This window comes from Ranitomeya variabilis, chromosome 1 (genome assembly GCF_051348905.1).
Source record: "Ranitomeya variabilis isolate aRanVar5 chromosome 1, aRanVar5.hap1, whole genome shotgun sequence".
In the NCBI taxonomy this organism is placed as follows: Eukaryota; Metazoa; Chordata; class Amphibia; order Anura; family Dendrobatidae; genus Ranitomeya; species Ranitomeya variabilis.
Window position 1 is genome coordinate 1,045,974,638 of NC_135232.1, and position 23,309 is coordinate 1,045,997,946.

Sequence of the window (23,309 nt, forward strand, 5' to 3'; positions counted from 1 at the left end):
TGCAGGCACCGGTATATAACCATGTATTCATGAATGCCCATGATTGGCTGTATTTATCTTTATCTATAGGGTGTCTCGGAATAGGTCGGAGAAGAAGCGCAGAGACCAGTTCAATGTGCTCATTAAGGAGCTTGGATCTATGCTGCCCGGAAATGCTCGCAAGATGGACAAATCCACAGTGTTGCAAAAGAGTATTGACTATCTGCGGAAACACAAAGGTGTGAATGAACATTGTCCAGTTGTTTTTCATCTTCAGTCACATTATGTCATCTAGTTTGTGTTTATAGAATTAGAAACTCTATCTCCCGCCCTGGTTTTCCTTATGATTGCACTTACCCTGCACAATTATCATCTACGAGCACACCTAGAAAGACTCGGTTCCCGATAATCGATCAGCGAGAACAGGCCGACAGTCACTCGACAAATAAGTAAAATATTTGTCAGAGAAAATGATTTTTAAGCCTCACTAAAAATCTGTGTTCTCTGCATCACATTGTGTGTAAACAGGACCTTTGCTGCGGAGAACAATGGCTGCCTATGTGCCCAGAACGATCGGTTACCCATTCTGTGTATAATGTCGCACATTCAGCCTGGCTAAAGTGGAGAACTCTTTAAGGACTGGGCAATTTCTTGCTTTCGCACTCTCCTTTTTCTTTCCTCGTTTTCGTCCAAGAACCACTATTTTTCTGCCCACTTAGCCGTAAGAGGGTTTTTTCTTTTGAATGACACTATTAATTTTACCATCTCATCATGTACTAGAAAACTCCAAGTGAGGTGAAATTGCCCCCAAAAATTACAATTCCACATTTATTTTTATGATTTTGCTTTTATGGCGTCCATTGTTCAGTAAGAATGACCTGTAAATATGATTCTCAAGATCAGTAAGATTACGAGAACACCGAAGTTGCATAGTTATATACGGTATGTAGTGAAAAAAATTTAAGAAATGAATTTTTAAAAATCTGCTTGTATCGCCCTTTCCGAGGCTCGGAACATTTTAATATTTTGGCAACAAAGCTGTTTGAGGGCCTGTTTTTTTTTTTTTGTATCAAATGTAAAATATCAATAAAAAAAGCAATGCTTTGATCTTATTGCTATTTTATCTTTTTTTTTATGGTGACCAAAAAGACAGTTTTGCCATTTCCATTTTATTTCTCTAAAATTTACAGTGTTTTGCAAATTATTTTTTTATTTTGATTAATAGTTTGATCGCCTGTACTAAATAGAGCAGTACTTCAGTATTCAGTTCATAGGAGCGCAATCATTTCAGGCACGGGAGTTTTCAGCAGGTCCTCGACTCGACAGCACTCATTTAACACGTTAATAGCTGCAAGCAGAGCTCGGTTCTTCTTGTGGCTGTTACAAGCAGATGATGGCTGAATAACATAGCTATCATCTGCCGAGCTACTGAGCCCACTCCATTCATCCACTCCCACGAGCGCCATGTATGTAGCTGGGTAGTGTACGCTTTCAGATGCCAGTTTTGCTAGTGTAAATGAGACCTTAGACTCAGGGATAACTTCATGTTTTTTATGTTTTTACTTTTTATTTACTTATCCCCTCTCCCATCAAAACAGTGGAAGTCTCAGAGAGCCCCATAGCTTTCAATAGGGGCTTTGAACTGGTTGTCAGCTGGGTCTGGACATAAAGATTATCTTTGTGACATTATTGCAGAGAAGTAACCAGGGCTGTGGAGTCTGTAAGCCAAACCTCCGACGACTCAATTTCCATGACACCGACTCCACCAAAATGGGCTCCGACAAAATGGGACTGGTGCCAGCCTTTTCCCTACACCTTTTGCTAGTAATAAAAGAACATCTTGGTTGGACTTTGTTCACTTGTTGCTGCCATCTTTACCCTGTTAATGATAGTGAATACTCCTATGTGGCAGATTATGAGCCTGTGTGAAGGGAATGTAACACTGACCAGCCCCAACAATGGGTCTTCCTACGTGGGACTGCCAAGCTCACAGCCTGTTCATCATTTTACATTATCAGCTCTCACTGATATAAAGGTTCAGGCACAGTCTCATTCATTCTGTTTTTTTCTGGTCACTATAAATGATGCTGAATATATAATTTCTCACCCACAGAAATTAGTGCACAGTCAGACGCCAGTGAAATTAGACAAGACTGGAAGCCCGCTTTCCTTAGCAATGAGGAGTTTACACAGCTCATGTTGGAGGTAAGTGCCATTGTCTCTGCCATTTTAGTCACCAGTGCACCCTAATAAAACCACTGGAGTAGTTTACTGATGGCAACTTTTGCATTCAGCATCAGGCCACATTATTCTGTGCATTTGGTTTCTGATTGTCTGCAATGTCACACAGTATGTGGCATGTGCGCAGAATAGTCAGAGTTGGTCTTAGTCTATGTTTTAATACTAGTAATGAGTGAAAGTGCTGGGATAAGGGGTTATCTGAGCATGCTTGGGTGCTATCCGAGTGTCTTCGGCGTGCTCGAATAATATGTTTGAGTTCCCGCGTGTTTCGCGGCTGTTCAACCTCCGCAACATATGCAGGGATTGCCCGTTTGCTAGACAATCCCCACAGCCGGGAGACATGCAGGTGCCGGGACTCATATTATTTGAGCACACCGAAGAGACTCGGTTAGCACAGGAGCATGCTCAGATAACACCTTACCCCAGCACATTCCTTCATCACTAATAATTACACTAATTTATGTTTCCACAGGAGACGTTTATGTAGTCTTTACTTAGGATTGCTGTAGCTTGTATTACTAAATACAGAAAGGTCTGGTAATCATTTACCTTTGCATTATGGGATTGTCTTCTGACAACAGCACTTGAAACAAATGGAATAAAAAAATGTGTCACTGATCACTGGGGCCGAGCTTCTCTAATCCCATGGAAAAGCATGGAAATCTGTTTAAATTAATGACAGATTGTGAAAAACATCGACCACTCAAGACCACCATATCTGATGTTTGCGGGGGACTTTCTGCTGTGCCAATTAAGACCTGCTCCAAGTGGAGATGCTCATATCTATATGCTCTGTTTAGGCACATCAGCTTGGATTGTTTTTATGAAACTTCTTTAAAAGAAACCTGGAACCACGCACACTATGACTCAAACATTGGCTGTTTTTGCAGCCATACATGCTTCACTCTGAAACATTTCAGCGTTTCCAAGAAAACATTATATAGAAATCCATAGAGGGAAGATGACTAGGCAGAGGCTTGTCTCTGTCCCTCTCCCCTTGACTGACAGGTCTCTCCCTACCTGTGTGTATGATGTCAGTCTAGATGAGCAGGGTGCGGTGACGCCGCCATGTACCTGCCTCTTGGACTAGTCATCCTATTTGTATCCTTCCCGGCAGGCATTCAAAAGCATTTCAGTGAAAACATACCCGGCTGCCATAACCGAGCTGGTCTCAGATTCATGGTGCCCATGGTTCTGACACCTGGCATGAATCAGTTCTCCGGTGTCCTTCAGCATTTCGCATGACTAGATTTTCTTTGAGTTCCTGTTGGTAACTATATACAGAATGCGTCTCCCTTAGGCGTGCTTATTTTGGCATCTGTAAATGTATTTATAAGTTGTTTGTATTAGGATTGGTGGCCAGAATGTGACGGCTGCATTGCAGAACCCAGCCAGTATGTAGTAGGGATAGTTCAGCGAGACATTTATCGCCTTGCCACAGAATAGGCAATACTTGTGTGGTCCCCAAATCCATCATTGGCTCCTTTCAGATGCCCCCACACTGCGCAAACCCCCATTCTGTGCTCGGGAGAGAGATCTCTTCTGTTGGCCAATGTAGAAGCTGTAGATTCATGGACTCGATGCGTCTCAATCACTTGGAAGTTATTTTTAATGCAGTTTTTAATTAATTAATTCTACTTTATGGTCCAGGCCCTGGACGGATTCTTCCTGGCTGTTATGACTGATGGAAATATCATCTATGTATCAGAAAGTGTTACACCGTTACTTGAACACTTACCTGTAAGTATCGATGGCTGATCAATATTTTTGGAAACTGTTGTGGATGCGATCGGTGTCATTTTCTACGGTGTCGCCATGCAGCGAGGCCCCTGCAGTAAATATCACGGCCTCATTGCTGCACTGGCCTTATGCTTCTATGGTGAAAGTGAGAGTGTAACCTACCCCACCACATCCATGAATGACTCACACCCTGCCCAGGACCCCGTGACTGGCACTGCTGCATGCAGCTCTCAGTAAGGGCAGCACCATATTTCACTACATAGCCTTCATACATGATCAAATGAATATCTTGGACCTGATGAGGCTGGTGTACATACTTTGAAAATCCACATCAGAATGTTTGTGAAATCCTCTGAACGTCATCAAGCCTGATATTAAAATGATCATTTCTGAGTCTAGCTAGAGCAGGAGTCCTACTGTCAGGATAGTACAGCTTTTCAGCGTAAGTACACCATTCTATTCAGGTGTCAGTGAATTTTTTTTTTAATATTGTATGCAGTTAATAATGTGAAGTCTGACAGATCTGCACTAAGCAGCCTTTTAAATGAAATTTCTTGAAGCCATGCATTGACAACCTCTGTTTTTCCTTTTCTCTCCCACGCTTCCTTCAGATTAGCATAGGAGGCATGACAACACCATGATATTGACTTCATTTTCTGTAGCGTCTCCTTAAAGATCTTCCCAACTTTAAAAAGTGTCCTCCATTCATCAGTAGTAATCTGTGGTGTTACCTGAGGAAGCCAGGCTGAGGCTTTATTAGTTCAGGGTTCTCTAATGGGGCATGTGGCAGCATTTTCAGTAATCTGCACAGCCCCAATATAGGGGACTGATCGGCTGAAGGAAGAGTATACATTACCGCAATGTTCTGTGAAACCTTCTATTCAATCCAGTTACATTTTTGATGCCTTCAATTGTTTTACCTGGTAGCGCAACAGGAATGATCTGATATATGCATACCTTATAGTTGAATACCACCTTAAATATTCTTTAAAGGGGTATTCTCAAGTTTTGTATTTATCACAAAGCAACTCACTGAAAAACATGAAATTCAAAAACCATCAAAGAAAAAATGAAAAGCAGCCATAATACTAATGCACTGCAGACCACCATAATAAAGGTGCAAAATACTGATGATCAACCACTCACACACCGACCATTCATGGAGGGGGGTGTACTATAAATGCACACCGATAAGGCTTGTAGAGGGCGCCCGTCACACAGATTCATGTGGTGCGCCCTGCCAGCTTACAGCCTCTTAGTGACAGCCATACTGTTAGATCAGGCAGCCGCCCAGCACTGTAGTAGTGCACCCCACAAGGACAGACACCCCAAATTTCCCAGCCAAGAATAAAAAGCCTGTGTAATGGGCCCCCTATACAAGCTTTATCTATGTGCATTTATAATATTGGCCAGCCCCCTCCTCCATGAATGGTCGGTGTGTTATTGATTTGATTCAATATCTGTCTCTATCATCAGGGTCTGCTGCATCCTGTAGTGCATTAATATTGTATAACAATGATAAAAAATCCAGCTCGCAACCATTGAATTCCCTGGTAGGTCGGAGCATGGAGGGCGTCTATGTCTGGACGCAATAAGTAGCAGGAAGAGGTAGATCCAGCTTCTCCAATTTTTTTTTTTTTTTTAAAGTATATATTTACTTTATTGGTGAATAATTCAGGGAAACAAATGGTCAAAATTCCAAATTTATAGCATGGTTACAGGATCCATGGAGAAGCATAGATCTACGCGTTTCAGGTGTATGACACCCTTGCTCATGAACGTGACATGAATTGGTATTGTGTTCTGATGTTGGTATATACTGCTGCCATTTTTCTGATGTTCTCGGACGTTATGTCCTATCCATTGGCTACGTATCAATTTCCTGACTGTTGAAGGTCCAACCACTGGAACCACCACAGATGGCAAGAAGTGGGGCTCTGAAGATCTCCTTGTAAATGTAGCGGAGGTTGATCGTGGCCACTGCTGCGCCATTGATTCTGATGTGAGTGCTGATGGACAGGCAGCACAGCTCCTATGGAGGATACATTGAGCTGCAGTGTCCGTGATTCACCACCCCTGCATCACATGGAGATCTTCAGAGCCCCAGTTCCTGGGATCAGTGGGGGTCCCAGTGATCGGTAAGTTATCCCCTTTTAATAGGAAAGGGGATAACTTCCAAACTTGAGAATGCCCCTTTAACACAAAATAATATTTAACTCAAAATTGAACCTGGCAGCTGCTACATGCTGCCTGATATGACCGGTCTCTCCCTGCGTGCGTATATAGGGAGAGACCAATACCCCGGACTGGCACTGACTGCGAGAAATTGGGGCACAATTAAAAGCAAGTGTACATGAGAGGGTTCTATATCGTTTATGTTGCATCTAGTGTGGTTTTTTTTAATACATCCATCAGTTCTGTGAAAAGTTTGATTCTTTATCGCCATCTACTTTTCAAGTCAGACACTGCAGCTTTATCTCCTTTTTGCGCCGCAGAGTTACCAAACTGCAGCAGGAAATGGCTGTATCTGTACGTTCCAGAAAATGGTTATGATATTAATAAATTCCAAGTCAGACTTACAGTGGGGGAAAATAAGTATTTGATACACTAACGATTTGCAAGCTTTCCCACCTACATTGAATGGAGAGGTCTGTAATTTTTATCTTAGGTACACCTCAACTGTGAGAGACAGAATCTAAAAATAAAAATCAGAATATCACATTGTATGATTTTTACATAATTACATTGCATTTTTTTTTTGCATGAAATAAGTATTTGATCACCTACCAACCAGCAAGAATTCTGGCTCTCACAGACCAAAACAATTAGCAACATAGTAACATGGAACTACAAGTGCAATGGGACATAGAAACAGAAAACTAAAACAGCAGGTGCCTACCCCACTGGATATCTAGACAGTCAGTACATACAGTAGCTTATTACAGAAGTATAAATTGGTAATCTGTCCAGACATAGCTGAGTTAGACAAGTGTAAAATGACAGTATGTCCAGACATGAGATAATACCAGTACTGAATATCTACCTAAATAGATGGTACTGTGGTAGGGTATGTGCACACGTCTGGATTTCTTGCAGAAATTTCCTGAAGAAAACCGGAAATTTTCTGCAAGAAATCCGCATTTTTTTTTTTGTGTTTTTTTCGCGTTTTTTTTAGCATTCTGCAAGCGTAATTAGCACACGGGAGAACCTGGTCAATGACCTAGAGAGAGCTGGGACCACAGTATAAAACCTTACCATTAGTAACACACTACGCTGTCATGGATAAAAATCCTGCAGGGCCTGCAAGGTCCCCCTGCTCATGTCAGCACATGTCCAGGCCCTTTTTGAAGTTTGAGAATGACCATCTGGATGATCCAGAGGAAGCATGGGAGAAGGTCATATGGTCAGATGAGACCCAAATAGAACTCTTTGGTATCGACTCCACTCGCCATGTTTGGAAGACGAAGGGTGAGTACAAGACCAAGAACACCGTCCCAACTGTGAAGCATGGTGGGGGAAGTATCATACTTTGGGGATGCTTTTCTGCAAAGGGAACAGCACGACTACAATGTGTTGAAGGGATGGATGGGGTCATGTATCGTGAGATTTTGGCCAATAACCTCCTTCCCTCAGTAAGAATTGAAGGTGGGTCATGGCTAGGTCTTCCAGCATGACAATGACCTGAAGCACACAACCAGAGCAACTAAGGAATGGCTCCATAAGAAGCATTTCTAGGTCCTGGAGTGGCCTTGTCGGTCTCCAGACCTGAACCCAATAGCAAATATTTGGAGGGGGCAAAAACTCAATGTTGCCCAGTGACAGCCCTGAAAGATCTGGAGAAGATCTGTAATTGTAAACAAAGTTATCTGTACCAAATATTAAGTTCTGTTTTTCTATTGTATCAAATACTTATTTCATGCAATAAAATGCAAATTAATTATGTAAAAATCATACAATGCGATAATCTGGGTTTTTCTTTTTAAGATTCTTTCTCTCACAGGTGAAGTGTACCTGCGATAAACATTACAGACCTCTCCATTTTTTGTAGGTGGGAAAACTTGTAAAATTGGCAGTGTTTCACATACTTATTTTCTCCCACTGTCTGTTTCTAGGTCAGACCTATATGTTGTGGCCTATTACACCTTGTGTATTATTTTTTTTTTAACTTTGACTATCTTCTCTTTCAGTCTGATCTTGTTGATCAGAGTATATTTAATTTTATCCCCGAGGGGGAACATTCAGAAATATATAAAATCCTGTCTACGCACATGATGGAAAGTGCTTCTTTGGGTTCAGATTATCTGAAAAGTAAGTATCTTTACATTCTTATTAATCGTAAATGTCTTATTTCATTGTAGATCGCCAGGATTTTGCTCCTTCTTGTTATGACTACTGTCCTTTGTTTTAGTTTTTTCCTCCCCTTATTCTAAGAACCATAACTTTTTTTTATTTTTTCATCGACACAGCCATACGAGTGCTTGTTTTTTTGCAGTACAAGTATTAATCGCTTCTTATCAATTCTGGGGTTTTGATTCTTTTGTCATTACAAAGTTTACAGATCAGGTTAATTTAGTAATTTTATAGATTGTGCTTTAAAGGATGTAATGATATGCATTTTTATATTTTTCTTATATTTAATGGGGGGAAAGGAGGGTGAATTGAACTTTTTATATATTTTTTTTTTCATATTTTTAAAAACATTTTATTTCACATGATCATCATCATGGTTTTCTATGAACAGAGTCAAGAATCTGGTGTTCACAGAACCATCATGATAGACATGGGAATTTTCAGCAGACCACTGGTCATCATTGCAACCCATCGATGCCCTGTGATCGCTTCACATGTGCATCAACTGGCTGTCAGAGCAGCGTGTCCTCTTACCAGAGATTGATAGTGGCAATTAACAGGTTAACAGACACCCTCCTGTGATGTCCCATTTGAGACTACCCTGAAATAAAACACAGCCACAGGACAGAAAGAAGAAAAATATTGGGATCAGCTGTTTTGGGAGAATAATAGGGAATATTAAAATAGAGGAAATTACAAAGTGGTCAATCAGCTCTGGGGGTGTGGCTGGACCAGGAGGCACGGGGGCAGCTTGTCCTGTAGTGATAATCTCCTGCTGATAAAACACAGCCCAGTAAGTGACACATCACTTGAATCGAGGTCTCTGCTACTCCATTATAGTGCTCTCAGATTACATAGCAAAACCCTGCTGACAGATCACGATAATGAATCAACCCTTAATGTAGATGCATGCTTTTGTACCATACCACATTAAAATCCGAGTAACTATGACTCATGCTGTTAGAAGAGGGCCCCAGATGGTGAGCAAAATGGTTACTGAAGCTACCATGAATTTACAAATGGCAATAAGAATTTTTAGTCTCGTCACCATTTACAACTAGTCCTGCTGTGTAGTGCTGTAGTTTATGGAAAAAAAAAAAATCAATTCTCTTCTGCACCTACCTGATGTGCCACATGCAATGCAGGCCGCTAGAAGAGCCGAGACTGCGGCACATACTGCCTGTCCGAGGAGCCGGAAAGCTACTCCCCAGTGAAAGAAGCACTCCTCCTCCTCCCATCAAAACATTTATCCCCTTAATATATTATATAGCACTGTGTACTTACAATTGCTCATTTGCCCTTCTGCTTTGCTAATTTAAAAAGATAAAAACTTTTGATTGGAGTCCTGCAAGGAACAAAAGGATTTATATGTATGTCTTGAATTTGTGTAAGTTCCCGATTGTGTGGAATCACTGTTGCCTTCACCTTCCACATCTTCTCCAGTTCTCCTTTGAGGCCCTGGTATTTCTCCAGCTTCTCATATTCCTTCTTTGTGATGTTGCTGTCACTTGGCACTGCCACATCTATTATCATGGCCGACTTCTGATCCTTGTCTACTATCACAATGTCTGGTTGGTTAGCCAACACCTGCTTATCCGTTAGTTATTTGATCCAATAAATGTAATTTATGCCTATATTTTTCCCACTTCACCAACTTAGACTATTTAGTGCTGATGCATCACACACAAATCGGATTACAAAAATATGTAAATACAAGTTCTAATGTAACAAAATAGGTAAAAAGTCAAAGGGGTGAATACTTTCCTAAGCCACTATATCTCTAATGTAGAAGACGTTCATAGTGGCCCTGTGCCTTTTTGACCTTGCAGTCGTGTTGGAAGTTGACATTATGTAATCCAGGGAGATATCAGGGGCCCACATTAAGCTTCCGAGCTGATGTAATTTTGCATTCTGATAAATTACGGACTGAAAAGGGCCTATATACTGTTTTTGCACAGGGGCCCTCTTCTGTCTGTGTCCGCCAGTGATGTAATCTGTATATGTATGTAACTTGCCAGGACGGGGGGATTTAGAAGAAAATCTTGGTATGATGATAAGATGTACTTTTTAGGCAGTCTTATGTTTATTTTCTTTCAGCGAAAAATGAACTTGAATTCTGTTGTCACATGCTGCGGGGAACTGTGGACCCAAAAGAACCAGCCACATACGAATTTGTAAAATGCATTGGAAATTTCAAGTCCTTAAACAATGGTAAGTTGTTAGTCTGCCCCATAAACACTGAGTAAGTACACTGGATAGCTCCAGCCTGTATGCAATGGGGACTGCTATTACTGTGATCAACTGTTCCCTTTATTCCAGAAAGTCCCGTTAAAGTGTTTGGTCACTCAGCGGAGAGACTATATGTTAAGAGAGTAACGTGGCACAGCCTTTTGTTAGCTGGTGCTCAAGTAGGGTCCCAGACCTTAGTAAGTTGAGTGAAGCCTTGACACACAAATGAGTATTGGGTGAATAGTTTTAATGTTCATCCAAAATTTAGTACAACGGTATAAACGCATGCTTCCCGATCTCCAAGGGGATGGCACGCATACATCGCAACACTCACTGCGCAGTGGGACGCGTCACATCCGCCACGTCACATCCCACCACCGGCACTTTACCACTTGATTTAGACACAGCGCTTTACCGGCCACAGCAAGGACCAGAGAGAGCACATTTGGCAAGCTCTTGTAAAAAGCAATCTTTTGGTTTTGATTTTGCATATTGGAATTTACATGTTTATACATACTTTTGATAAATATGATATATTTAATTACTCTGTCGCCTCATTGGGGGACACAGGACCATGGGTGTTATGCTGCTGTCCACTAGGAGGCGACACTATGCATAATCTGAAAAAGATTAACTGTGGCTCCTCCTGTGCAGTATACACCCCTGGGCGGCATCAGCCTTCTCCAGTTTTTGCTTAGTGTCGCAAAGGAGGCACACCTAAAGATTTTTACTCCGTTTTTCCGAAGGAATTACAGATGAAGAAAAGAGGGTCTCCTGTGAGACTCCCGGCATGGCTCCTTCCTCGGCCCCCTATTATGGGGTGCCCAGTTGAAGTTGAGATGGCTATTCCCCATGCTGCTCCTTCCCCAGCCCCTCGGGTGCTGGTTCGAAGTCGAGACCCCCCCTCCTTCCCCAATTCCTTTTGGTTTCTGGGTTGAGGTCGAGACGAGGATAAAGGCCCCTGAAGGTGTGACAACAGCACCCTCCCTATCCCCCTCTGGGGGTATTAGGTTGAGACACCTCAGGTAGGGCCTGTACAGGCAGCATCCTACAGCTCCCAGCAATGGGCCAGCACACTGCGCCTGCATCCAGGGACCCCAGCCCAGCTGCGGGCTCCTGTTGGGGCCGGGGGGAGTGCAGGCAGGCATGGCACATACAGACACAGGGCTCCCTGCGTCCCTGTCTCTGCGGCAGCACCAGCTCTATACTGCCTCAGGGGGACCCCAGCCGGGCTCCCCCTTCCGCTTATAGCCCCACCGCCATCCTGCCTTTAAATCCGGAGGGGTCCGGTTCAGATCCGACCCCCTCCCGGACTTTCGCGCCGGCCTGGAGCCCTTCTGGGCCTCAGGCATCTACTTTAGGCCCCGGCTTCGGCCTAGCTGAAGCCACAGCCTCCTCTCCACCCCCCGGCCCGCCCCCCGGATGACAAATATGACACACTACCGTGTCATACAAGGGGCGGATCGAGACAGAAAGGGCGCGTTTTTACACAGCCTTGCCGCCTTTTTACAGCTCTCCGCCCCCTTCTCCTCCTCTCTTCTCTGTCTCTGCAGCCATTTTCGGCTGCAGATTAACCCTGCATCTCCCGGTCTGCTGGACCAGGACCAGGCAGCCAGTCTCCGGGGGGCACAGGACTGTGGATTTTCGGCACTGGACCTAGGGGTACACTGGTGGGATAAGATCACAGCTGGGTTATTTTTACTCAGCTGTGAATCCATATTACCTATAAGGCTCCCCTGTAGGTTCTCTACCCCTGTAAGGTCCATCTGCTGGCAGCACTTCTGCACTCTGTGCACTATGCCGGGCTCAAGGTCTAAGAGAACCAGGCAGAACTGCTATTATGCATTCTGCACAGCCTGCGGGACTGCTCTCCCCAGTAGTAGCACGTACCCGCATTGTCAGAACTGTATACAAACTAATGTGTCACAGCCTCAAGAAGCCCCTGCCAATGCCTCGGTGTCTAATGCCACGCCGGAATGGGCTACTCAGATATCGCAATCTATGACGCAGTCTATAGATAACCTAACTTCCACATTGCTTCAGGCTCTGCAGGGTCATGCCCCGGCTATGACCGTTACCCAGCAAAGGGAGAGCTTGACTCAGGAACAAGATGACCCTGGCACATCCACGTCTAGGTCAGGACGCAAGCGGATCCATAGATCAAGTCCATCTGCGTCATCCCATAGCACACGGTCATCCCCCTCTAGGGAGAGACACCGTTGCTCCAGGTCATCTAGACCGTCCCATTCCAGGGACAGACAATGCAGATCTCCGCAATCCCCAACCAGAGAAGGCCTCCTCCCCAGGTCACCCAGCAGGGGACGCCTCAGTGATACACAGGATTCGGAAGGCATCTGCGACTCTGACTCAGACAGAGAAACGGAGGGGTCCCTGATCCCAATCCCTCCTAGCAATACAGCGCTAGTTGAGGACATAATATCGTCCATCCATCGGGTGCTGGACATTTCTGATCCGCCACCAGAGGCCCCAGAACATCAGATTTCCTTTGAAGGACCTCTGAAGCCGCCTAAGGTTTTCTCTAACCACCCAGAGTTTAAGGCGATCCTTAAAAAACAGCTCTCACAGCCTGAGAAAAAATTCGCTAATCGCAAATATCTGGAGGCGAGGTACCCCTTCCCACAGAAGGACACCAAGGAATGGACAGATCCACCTGAAGTGGATCCCCCAGTCTCCAGGCTAGCAGCACAGACCCTCCTTTCACTGCCAGATGGCTCAACCCTAAGGGACGCAGCAGACCGGCAGGTAGAACGCATGGCTCGTTCAATTTTCGAGGCAGCAGGGGCATCCCTGGCTCCCGCGTTTGCCTCAGTTTGGGCTGCCAAGGCCATCCTGGCCTGGGCAAACAATTTACAAGCCTTCCAAGCATCCGCTCCTGAACTGTCGGACCAAGCGGTTCAAATTGCTGTTGTAGCAGATTACATGCTCCATGCAGCTCTGGATTCAGCAAGGGGAGTCGCAGGGATAGCATCAAACGCCATCACGATTCGGCGTATCCTCTGGCTGCGGGAATGGAAAGCGGACGCAGCCTCAAAGAAGTCCCTCACGCACCTCCCCTACCTCAGTGGGAGACTTTTCGGTGAACAGTTGGACACTATGATATCCAACGCCACAGGGGGTAAGAGTACTTCTCTTCCCCAACTGAAACCTAAACGCACTTACAAGAAGCGTAACCAAACTCGATTCCGATCCTTTCGGAATTCCTCCAGCTGGTCCGTCTCACGACCAGTACAAAATCGTAACCGTTCCCCACGCAGGGACAACTCACGATCGACGCAAAGGTCGGACAAGACCTGGCAGTCAAAAGCAGGCCAGTCTAAGCCCAGAGGAGGAAAATCGCAGACTTTCTCCTCCTCATGACTCACGGACTCCGGAAGACACCACACCAGTAGGCGGCCGACTTTTGCTCTTTCATCAAGTCTGGCTGCCTATTACAGAAGACAGGTGGGTCATGGAACTAGTGTCTTCCGGATACAAAATAGACTTCACCTCCAACCCACCGGACCGGTTTTTCCTCTCTGTCCCCCCAAAACCGCCAGCCAAGGCTTGAGCCTACCACCAAGCGGTCTCCTCGCTTTGTCAATCAGGAGTCATAGTACCGGTACCCACGACCGACCGCTTCCGAGGGTTCTACTCCAATCTGTTCGTAGTTCCCAAGAAAGGAGGCAGCGTACGGCCCATACTAGACCTAAAACAGCTCAACAAACATGTACGGGTCCGTCACTTCCGCATGGAGTCCCTCCGGTCCATCATTGCGTCCATGGAGAAGGGAGAATATCTCGCCTCCATAGACATACAAGACGCATACCTGCACATACCCATTGCACCTGCTCATCAGAGGTTTCTCAGGTTCGCAACAGGCCAGGACCACTACCAATTCGTGGCTCTCCCCTTTGGACTCGCCACGGCTCCCAGAGTGTTCACCAAGGTCATGGCAGCAACCATGGACGTCCTGCATTCCAGAGGCATAGTAGTCGTTCCATACCTGGACGATCTACTCATCAAGGCTCCCACTTTCAAGGACTGCGAGTTCAGCGTCTCAATCACAACCGATACTCTCAGTCGCATGGGCTGGTTAATCAACCTACAAAAGTCATCACCAACCCCGAGTCAGTCCCTGACCTTCCTGGGAATGTTATTCAACACCTCCAGGGGTCTAGTGCTCCTTCCCAAGGACAAGGCACTGGCCCTCCGACTAGCACTTCGCACTCTCCTCCGCAAACCCCCTCAATCTCTCCGGTTTGCCATGAGAGTCCTCGGCAAGATGGCAGCAGCAATAGAAGCCGTCCCATTTGCCCAGTTTCAACTCAGACCTCTCCAACTAGCCATTCTCAAGTCCTGGGACAGGAATCCATTCTCTCTCGACAGGGAGTTCCAGCTAACGTTGTCAACCAGGAGGTCCCTGCACTGGTGGCTCAAGCCAACCTCGCTAGCAAAGGGGAAATCCTTTCTCTCAGGTCAATGGAAGGTTCTGACCACCGACGCGAGTCTGACGGGTTGGGGTGCGGTGCACCTACACCACAGGGCACAGGGCAAGTGGTCCCCAGCGGAAGCGACCATGCCCATCAACATCCTGGAAATTCGTGCCATCCTTCTGGCATTGAGGGCCTTCCATCACTTACTGGCAGCCTCTCACATCTGGATACAGTCGGACAATGCCACGGCTGTGGCATATGTGAATCATCAAGGGGGGACCCGCAGTACCCAGGCGATGCGGGAAGTGTCACATATCCTCCGCTGGGCGGAGGACACAGGGTCGGTTCTTTCGGCGGTCCACATTCCGGGTGTGGACAACTGGGAAGCAGACTTCCTCAGCCGACAAGGAATAGACTCGGGAGAGTGGTCTCTCCATCCCGAAATTTTTCAACAGATCTGTCTCCGCTGGGGGACCCCGGATGTGGACCTAATGGCATCCCATTTCAATGCCAAGGTCTCCAACTTCATTGCCAGAACACACGATCCGCGGTCGCTCGGAGCAGACGCTCTGGTTCAGGACTGGACCCAGTTCCAGCTTCTCTATATTTTTCCACCTCTCCCCCTGATATCCAGAGTGGTGAGGAAGATCAAACAAGAGGGAGTTCCAACCATCCTCATTGCACCGGACTGGCCCAGACGCACATGGTACGCCGACATCGTACAACTCACAGCAGACGCCCCCTGGCGTCTCCCCGACCGCCACGATCTTCTATCACAAGGGCCGTTCTACCACCAGAACTCAGGGGCTCTCAATTTGACGGCGTGGCCCTTGAGACCTGGGTTCTAAACCAGGCAGGGCTCTCGGCAGATGTCATTGGAACCATGATCAGAGCACGGAAACCAGCCTCTGCCAAGATTTATTACCGTACCTGGAAAGCTTTCTTTACCTGGTGCGAATCTCGTGGCCAGATCCCACTCCCTTATTCCATACCCAAAGTACTTGGTTTTCTCCAATCGGGTCTGGAGGCCAGGCTGTCATTGGGCTCGCTTAAGAGCCAGGTGTCAGCCCTCTCAGTGCTTTTCCAAAAGCGCATTGCTACCAAGCCGCAAGTAAGGACTTTCCTTCAGGGGGTTTCCCGATTGGTTCCCCCCTACAGACGACCACTAGAAACGTGGGACCTCAACCTGGTCCTGACAGCATTGCAGGAACCACCCTTCGAACCCCTTAAGGAGGTCCCACTCCGCCTTCTTTCCCAGAAGGTGGTTTTCCTGGTGGCAATCACCTCGCTACGCAGGGTGTCTGAACTGACAGCACTCTCCTGCAGACGGCCTTTCCTGGCATTTCACCAGGACAAGGTAGTTCTTCGTACGGTCCCATCCTTCCTCCCGAAGGTTGTGTCCGACTTCCACCTCAATGAGGAAATTTCACTACCATCCCTTTGTCCGGTTCCGGTTCATAGAGTGGAGAAGGCTCTGCATACGCTTGACCTTGTCAGGGCTTTGCGTATATACGTGTCTAGGACTGCGTCCTTCCGGAGGTCTGATTCCCTTTTCCTCCTTCCGGAAGGCGGCCACAAGGGTATGCCAGCTTCCAAAGCTACTCTTGCCAGGTGGATCAAATCCACCATACAAGAGGCGTACCGCCTTAAGAATTCTCCTCTTCCAGCCGGTATTACGGCACACTCTACACGGGCGGTAGGGGCCTCCTGGGCCATTCGGCACCAGGCTTCGGCACAACAAGTGTGTAAGGCGGCCACTTGGACTAGCTTACACACGTTTACTAAACACTACAGGGTTCATACCCAGTCCTCAGCGGACGCGAGCCTGGGTAGACGTGTCCTGCAGGCGGCGGTGCCCTAAGTGTACGGGCCTGTCTGCACAATATTCGTCCATTGCTTCCCACCCAGGGACTGCTTTAGGACGTCCCATGGTCCTGTGTCCCCCAATGAGGCGACAGAGTAAAGGAGATTTTTGTGTACTCACCGTAAAATCTTTCTCTTAGCCTCTAATTGGGGGACACAGCTCCCACCCTGTTGCCCTTTCCGGGCTGTTGTAACTGTTGAGTTCTCATATTGTTTCTTGAGCTCGTACATAGTTGCCTTCTTACAGGCATAATTATGTTATTTATGTTACGTTCCTCCTACTGCTTTTGCACAAAACTGGAGAAGGCTGATGCCGCCCAGGGGTGTATACTGCACAGGAGAAGCCACAGTTAATCTTTTTCCGATTATGCATAGTGTTGCCTCCTAGTGGACAGCAGCATAACACCCATGGTCCTGTGTCCCCCAATTAGAGGCTAAGAGAAAGAGATTTTACGGTGAGTACACAAAAATCTCCTTTTTCTTCTGTAGTACACTGAGGAAGGTCAGAATAATATGACCGAAACGTTTATACTGTTGTACTAAATTTTGGATGAACATTAAAACTATTCAGCCAATACTCATTTGTGTGCCAAGGCTTCACTCAACTCAGCGGAGAGAGTGGTGCTAAGTATTCCATAGTTTATTTTATTTATTTTACTCACTTATATAGCACCATTTAATTCCACAGCGCTTTACAGACATCATCATCGCTGTCCCCATTGGGGCTCACAATCTAGATTCCCTATCGGTATGTCTTTGGAATGTGGGAGGAATCCGGAGACCCCGGAGGAAACCCACGCAAACACGGGGAGAACATACAAATTCCTTGCAGATGTTGTCCTTGGTGGGATTTGAAACCAGGACCCCAGCGCGGTAGTGCTAACCACTGAGCCACCGTCCTAGTTGCAAGTGAGATCCCAAGCACAGGACCACCGTTTTTGATGGTCATTTGAAAGATTGGGGCCCCCACAATACCTTGTAGAAGATATGAGCTTATATACAGATCTTACAGTAATTCTTTACTTTATTTTAGTACCAAACTCCACACACAATGGAGCATTACAGAGGTCGCTCAGGCCCACGTATGAAGAGCGAGTGTGTTTTGTAGCTACTGTACGGCTAGCTACACCTCAGTTTATTAAGGTATGTCTTCTCTAAGGTTTGCAGTGATCACTTTCAGGACATAAATATCTGCTGCCCTTCTTTTGCTTCCTTAAAAAAGTTCCTACTTGCTGGAGCTGGTTGTGTTATACATCTTACACATCCATCTACCTGCGACATGAGACACAGACAACGTAAAGGGAACCTGTCAGCAGGATTGTGCACAGTAACCTACACACAGTGTCAGGTTGACTCCGTTATACTGATTACAATGATACCTTGGTTAATGAAATCCGTCTTGTGGTTGTTGTCAGCAGTCTACATTATGAATGCCTAATCGGAGCACCACATGAAGACCCCCCACAGGCCGCCCTGGAGCACGAGCATATCATTAACTCAAAGCTGAAAATAAAGATTAAACAACAACCGCAAGACAAATTTCATCAACCAAGGTATCATTGTAATCCGTATAACGGCACCGACCTGACACTGTGTGTAGGTTACTGAGCACAATCCTGCTGACAGGTTCACTTTAAATGGCACCATCCATAGTGACCTCAGCATCTACCGTATTTTTCGGACTATAAGACGCACTTTTGTTCCCCAAAATTTTTGGGGAAAGTGGGGGGTGCGTCTTATAGTCCGAATCTGTGTGCTGCAGATGAGGGGGAGCAGCTCTGGAGTGTAGTCAGTGGGCTGGGGTGGGCTGCCTGCAGGCTGCTGAGACAGCAGGAGGTTCTGTGCTCCCGCTCATTAGCCTCATGTAATATTCACTGCACCTGCTGTCCATCACCACTGTGCTGAACCTGTGCCAAGTTGATTCACAGGAGAGCAGCGAATATTACATGTGCCCGCATCTCCCCCCCACTCCCATCATGGATATTGCCCCCGGTCACTCTTATATGCCCCCCCGTGCTGCTGGCAGGCACATGTTTCCCCCTCCCTGTGCTGCTGGCTGGCATATGATAAAATAACAAACACTTAACTCACCTTCCCCTGATGGCTCCCTGCTCACAGCTCCTCGGTTGCTTCCTGTGTCTGTGCTGACATCCGATCATGTGATCGGCAAAGCAGAGTGATGACATCACTGTGTGCCCAGGTCACATGATCCGATGCCTGGGAAACAGGAAGCGCAACCGAGGAGCTGTGAGCAAGGAGCCATCAGGGAAAGGTGAGTTAAGTGTTTGTTATGTTATCATGTGCCTGCCAGCAGCACAGGAGGGGGGGGGGAAACGTGCCTGCCAGCAGCACGGGGGGGGGCATGTGTCAGCCAGCAGTACAGGGGGGGCATATGCCTGCCAGCAGTACAGGGGGGGCATGTGCCTGCCAGCAGTACAGGGGGGGCATGTGCCTGCCAGCAGCACAGGGGGGGCATGTGTTTGCCAGCAGTACAGGGGGGGGCATATGCCTGCCAGCAGCGGGGAGATGGCATGTGACTGCCAGCAGCACAGGGGGGGTGGAGCAGGTGTCTGCCAGCAGCACGGGGGGAAGGCATGTATCTGCCAGCAGTACGGGGGGGGCATGTGCCTGCCAGCAGCAGGGGGGGTGGCATGTGTCTGCCAGCAGCACGGGGGGGTGGCATGTGTCTGCCAGCAGCACAGGGGGTGGCATGTGTCTGCCAGCAGCACAGGGGGGGGCATGTGTCTGCCAGCAGGACAGGGGGGGCATGTGTCTGCCAGCAGCACAGGGGGGACATGTGTCTGCCAGCAGCACAGGGGGGGGCATGTGTCTGCCAGCAGCATAGGGGGGCATGTGTCTGCCAGCAGCATAGGGGGGCATGTGTCTGCCAGCAGTACAGGGGGGGCATGTCTGCCAGCAGCACAGGGGGGGCATGTGTCTGCCAGCAGCACGGGGGGGCATGTGTCTGCCAGCAGCATAGGGGGGCATGTGTCTGCCAGCAGTACAGGGGGGGCATGTCTGCCAGCAGCACAGGGGGGGCATGTGTCTGCCAGCAGCACGGGGGGGCATGTGTCTGCCAGCAGCACAGGGGGGGGCATCTGTCTGCCAGCAGCACAGGGGGGGCATGTGTCTGCCAGCAGCACAGGGGGCATATTGTGACCGGGGGTCATGTGCCTGCCAGCAGCAAAGGGGGGCATATAGTGACCGGGGGGGGGGGCATATAGTGACCCCGGGGGGGGGGGGGGGGGGCATGTGTCTGCCAGCATTACAGGGGGGCATATAGTGACCAGGGGGGCATGTGCCTGACAGCAGCACAGGAAGGCATGTGCAAGCACAAGGATGGGGGTTATATAGATACCAGGATGAGGGACATATGATTTGTAAGATGGACACTGGCATTATAAGACAGACCCCCAATTTAACAAAAAAAATTATTTTTTTTCTTTTTCTTCACCAAATTTGGGGGTGCGTCTTATAATCAGGGGCGTCTTATAGTCTGAAAAGTACAGTAAGTTGTTTTACAGAGTGGGTGGGCTATCTTACTGTAAGCCCCATCACTACCTCATGCCCCTATTACAGGGGTGTGAATTGGCTGCCCTGGAAGTGCCCTAATAGTTGTACTATATTAGATTAATATATCTTGAAAAGCATTTATCTAAATAATCTATGTAAGAAAATATGTAAAATAAAAAAACAGTATAAACCTGGAATTTATTGTAATTGCAATGATGCATATAAAGAAAAAACATAATCATCGTGGAGTAAGATGTCGAAGTCTGAATGTACTCAGTCACTGTTGTGGCCTAAATTAGTTCATCTGTCGCATCACTATGCAAATCCGTCCCGCTAAGGCCGGTGTCACACTTGCATGTGCAATGCGAGAAACTCTCATCAATACCCGGCACTGCCGCTGGCACTCGGGACCGGCGTGTGCAGCTGCATGTATTTCTATACAGCAGAACGCTCTGGTCCGAACCGCTGGCGGCAGTGCCCGGGACTTCATGCGAGAGACTCCCTCGAGTTTCTCGCATTGCACACGCAAGTGTGACCCCGGCCTTATATTGCTTCATTTCAAGTTGGCAAAATAGGTGTAAAAAAAAAAATTACAAAACGGACAAAATGAAGCATTGTGCAAAAAATGTGACTTTTTTTTTATTGTTTTCTTGCCAAAAATTGTCCTTATTAACAGGAGACACAATATACTAACCCAATCCTGCAGACATATTGTCTTCCATCCATCCTCAACTTATTTCTAATCTACCATGTATGAAGCAGGGGACAGATGGAAGACAGAATAGCTGCAGAATCAGGCTAATTTACTTTGCAGCCTGGTACCATGGTGATTCATTGCTCACAAATACATGTAGAAGCCAAAGCTGTGTGATTTGGAAAGTTGTTTCGTGTTCAGTTAATTGAAACAATAAGTACAGCATGTCCTGTGTTTATTGATGCAGATTGTTACAGTGCTGTTTTCTGTCCCTGACACCAGGAAATGTGCACTGTGGAGGAGCCTAATGAGGAGTTCACATCTAGGCACAGCTTGGAATGGAAGTTCCTCTTCTTAGACCACAGGTAGGTAGATCACGGAGCCTGTGAGTGGAATTTGTGTAGGATGAATATTTCTTCTTGGTTTACGGCTAGGCAGCTCTCCATAATTAAAGTAAACCTGACAGTTGATACATGCTTCCCGGTCCACAGGCCCCATGCATCGGACGCTGACTGCATGGGTTCAACCATGACGTTCTTCTTGTATCATACGCTGGCTGCATGGGTTAAGCCATGATGTTGTTTTTGTATCAGAGGCTGGCTGCATGGTTTCAACCATGACGTTCTTCTTGTATCAGAGGCTGACTGCATGGGTTCAGCCATGACGTTCTTCTTGTATCAGACGCTGGCTGCATGGGTTAAGCCATGATGTTCTTCTTGTATCATACGCTGGCTGCATGGGTTAAGCCATGATGTTCTTCTTGTATCAGAAGCTGGCTGCATGGTTTCAACCATGACGTTCTTCTTGTATCAGACGCTGGCTGCATGGGTTAAGCCATGATGTTCTTCTTGTATCAGAGGCTGGCTGCATGGGTTAAGCCATGATGTTCTTCTTGTATCAGAGGCTGGCTGCATGGTTTCAGACATAACGTTCTTCTTGTAGCAGACTCTGGCTGCATGGGTTCAGCCATGACTTTCTTCTTGTATCAGACGCTGGCTGCATTGGTTCAACCATGATGTTCTTCTTTATCAGACGCTGGCTGCATAGATTCAGACATGACGTTCTTCTTGTATCAGGTGCTGGCTGCATTGGTTCAACCATGACGTTCTTGTATCAGGCGCTAGCTGCATGGGTTCAACCATGATGTTGTTCTTTGAAAAGATGTGTTGTTTCAGAGAAAAATGTACTTTATAACCTGCCAGGGACTGAACCTCATGGGAGGCTAGTCTAGTCCCCTGCATCTTCTCCTCACCCACTATGGAGTGACAGATCTTTGCCTACGTGCATGAGTGTACGGCAAGAGACCTGTCAGTCATTGGCAAACATATCTGGCTGAAATCATGCTGCCAGTGTCTGATACTTGCCGTTCGTGGCTCGGCTATCCCTCCCACTCAGAAAGTCATTTTATTTAATTGCACAACCTTTCTGCAAATTTCCATATTTAGATCCTTAGTCTTTTGTGTTCTGTGCTTTTTATTATTCATGAATGTTATACGTAATCCAACTCCCACTGCCATTTCTAAGCTGATGTTCGATATAAGGTGTAATTTGATTTTTTTTAATCACACTTTTTTTCTTTTTAAATTGTTTTGCCGTGTGACTGAGCCATTCAATATCTATGAATGGTAAATGTCAGATGCAATTGAAAAATTTTTAAAATTATTTTTTTATAGGGCATACCATGTAAATAATAAAGAGTAATGGCTATAATTTAATTATTTTTGAATAATTAGTTACCTCCGTTAAGGTGCTTGAAAACATCTTAAGAGTATAATATACAATATGTTTTTAGAATTGAGTCCTCTGTGCTGCTTATTAGCTTCAGTCACCTTTCAGCTGCAAAATGTATTCTGTACAGTATGGGGCAGAAAGCAGACTTGAATTAGTGAAGTCCTTTTACTTATTCCCTGCTGGAAGAATAACTTGAACATCTTGTGCATACACAATTTACAAGTTGTCTGCCCAAGTAACTTGTATATTGTATGCTATACATTCCTATATGTGTGTGTTTGTATATATATGTATGTATGTGTGTATATGTATTTTTTTTTGTTTTAATATATATATTTTGTCATCTCGGTACACTTAGCTGATGTCAGCTTTCTTTGTAATCTAGGGCTCCTCCAATAATCGGATATTTGCCGTTTGAGGTTCTCGGCACTTCAGGCTATGATTACTACCACGTGGACGACTTAGAGAATCTTGCAAAATGCCACGAACATTGTAAGTAGTTTAGTACTATTTTTATGATTATTGTAGGAGTTAAT

At 46.3% G+C, this 23,309-nt stretch overlaps 1 protein-coding gene across 2 annotated transcripts in view; it reads left to right on the forward strand.

Annotated features, from left to right (window-relative positions):
* CLOCK (clock circadian regulator) overlaps window positions 1-23,309 on the forward strand; it is an 86,169-nt gene that overhangs the window by 48,695 nt on the left and 14,165 nt on the right. For both annotated transcript variants that reach the window (XM_077279740.1, XM_077279741.1), the window contains exons 5-12: window positions 70-218; window positions 2,093-2,184; window positions 3,871-3,960; window positions 8,148-8,268; window positions 10,408-10,521; window positions 17,869-17,978; window positions 21,325-21,407; window positions 23,159-23,265. In XM_077279740.1, coding sequence (XP_077135855.1) covers window positions 70-218; window positions 2,093-2,184; window positions 3,871-3,960; window positions 8,148-8,268; window positions 10,408-10,521; window positions 17,869-17,978; window positions 21,325-21,407; window positions 23,159-23,265 — 866 coding nt within the window. The remainder of the gene's footprint in view (window positions 1-69; window positions 219-2,092; window positions 2,185-3,870; window positions 3,961-8,147; window positions 8,269-10,407; window positions 10,522-17,868; window positions 17,979-21,324; window positions 21,408-23,158; window positions 23,266-23,309) is intronic.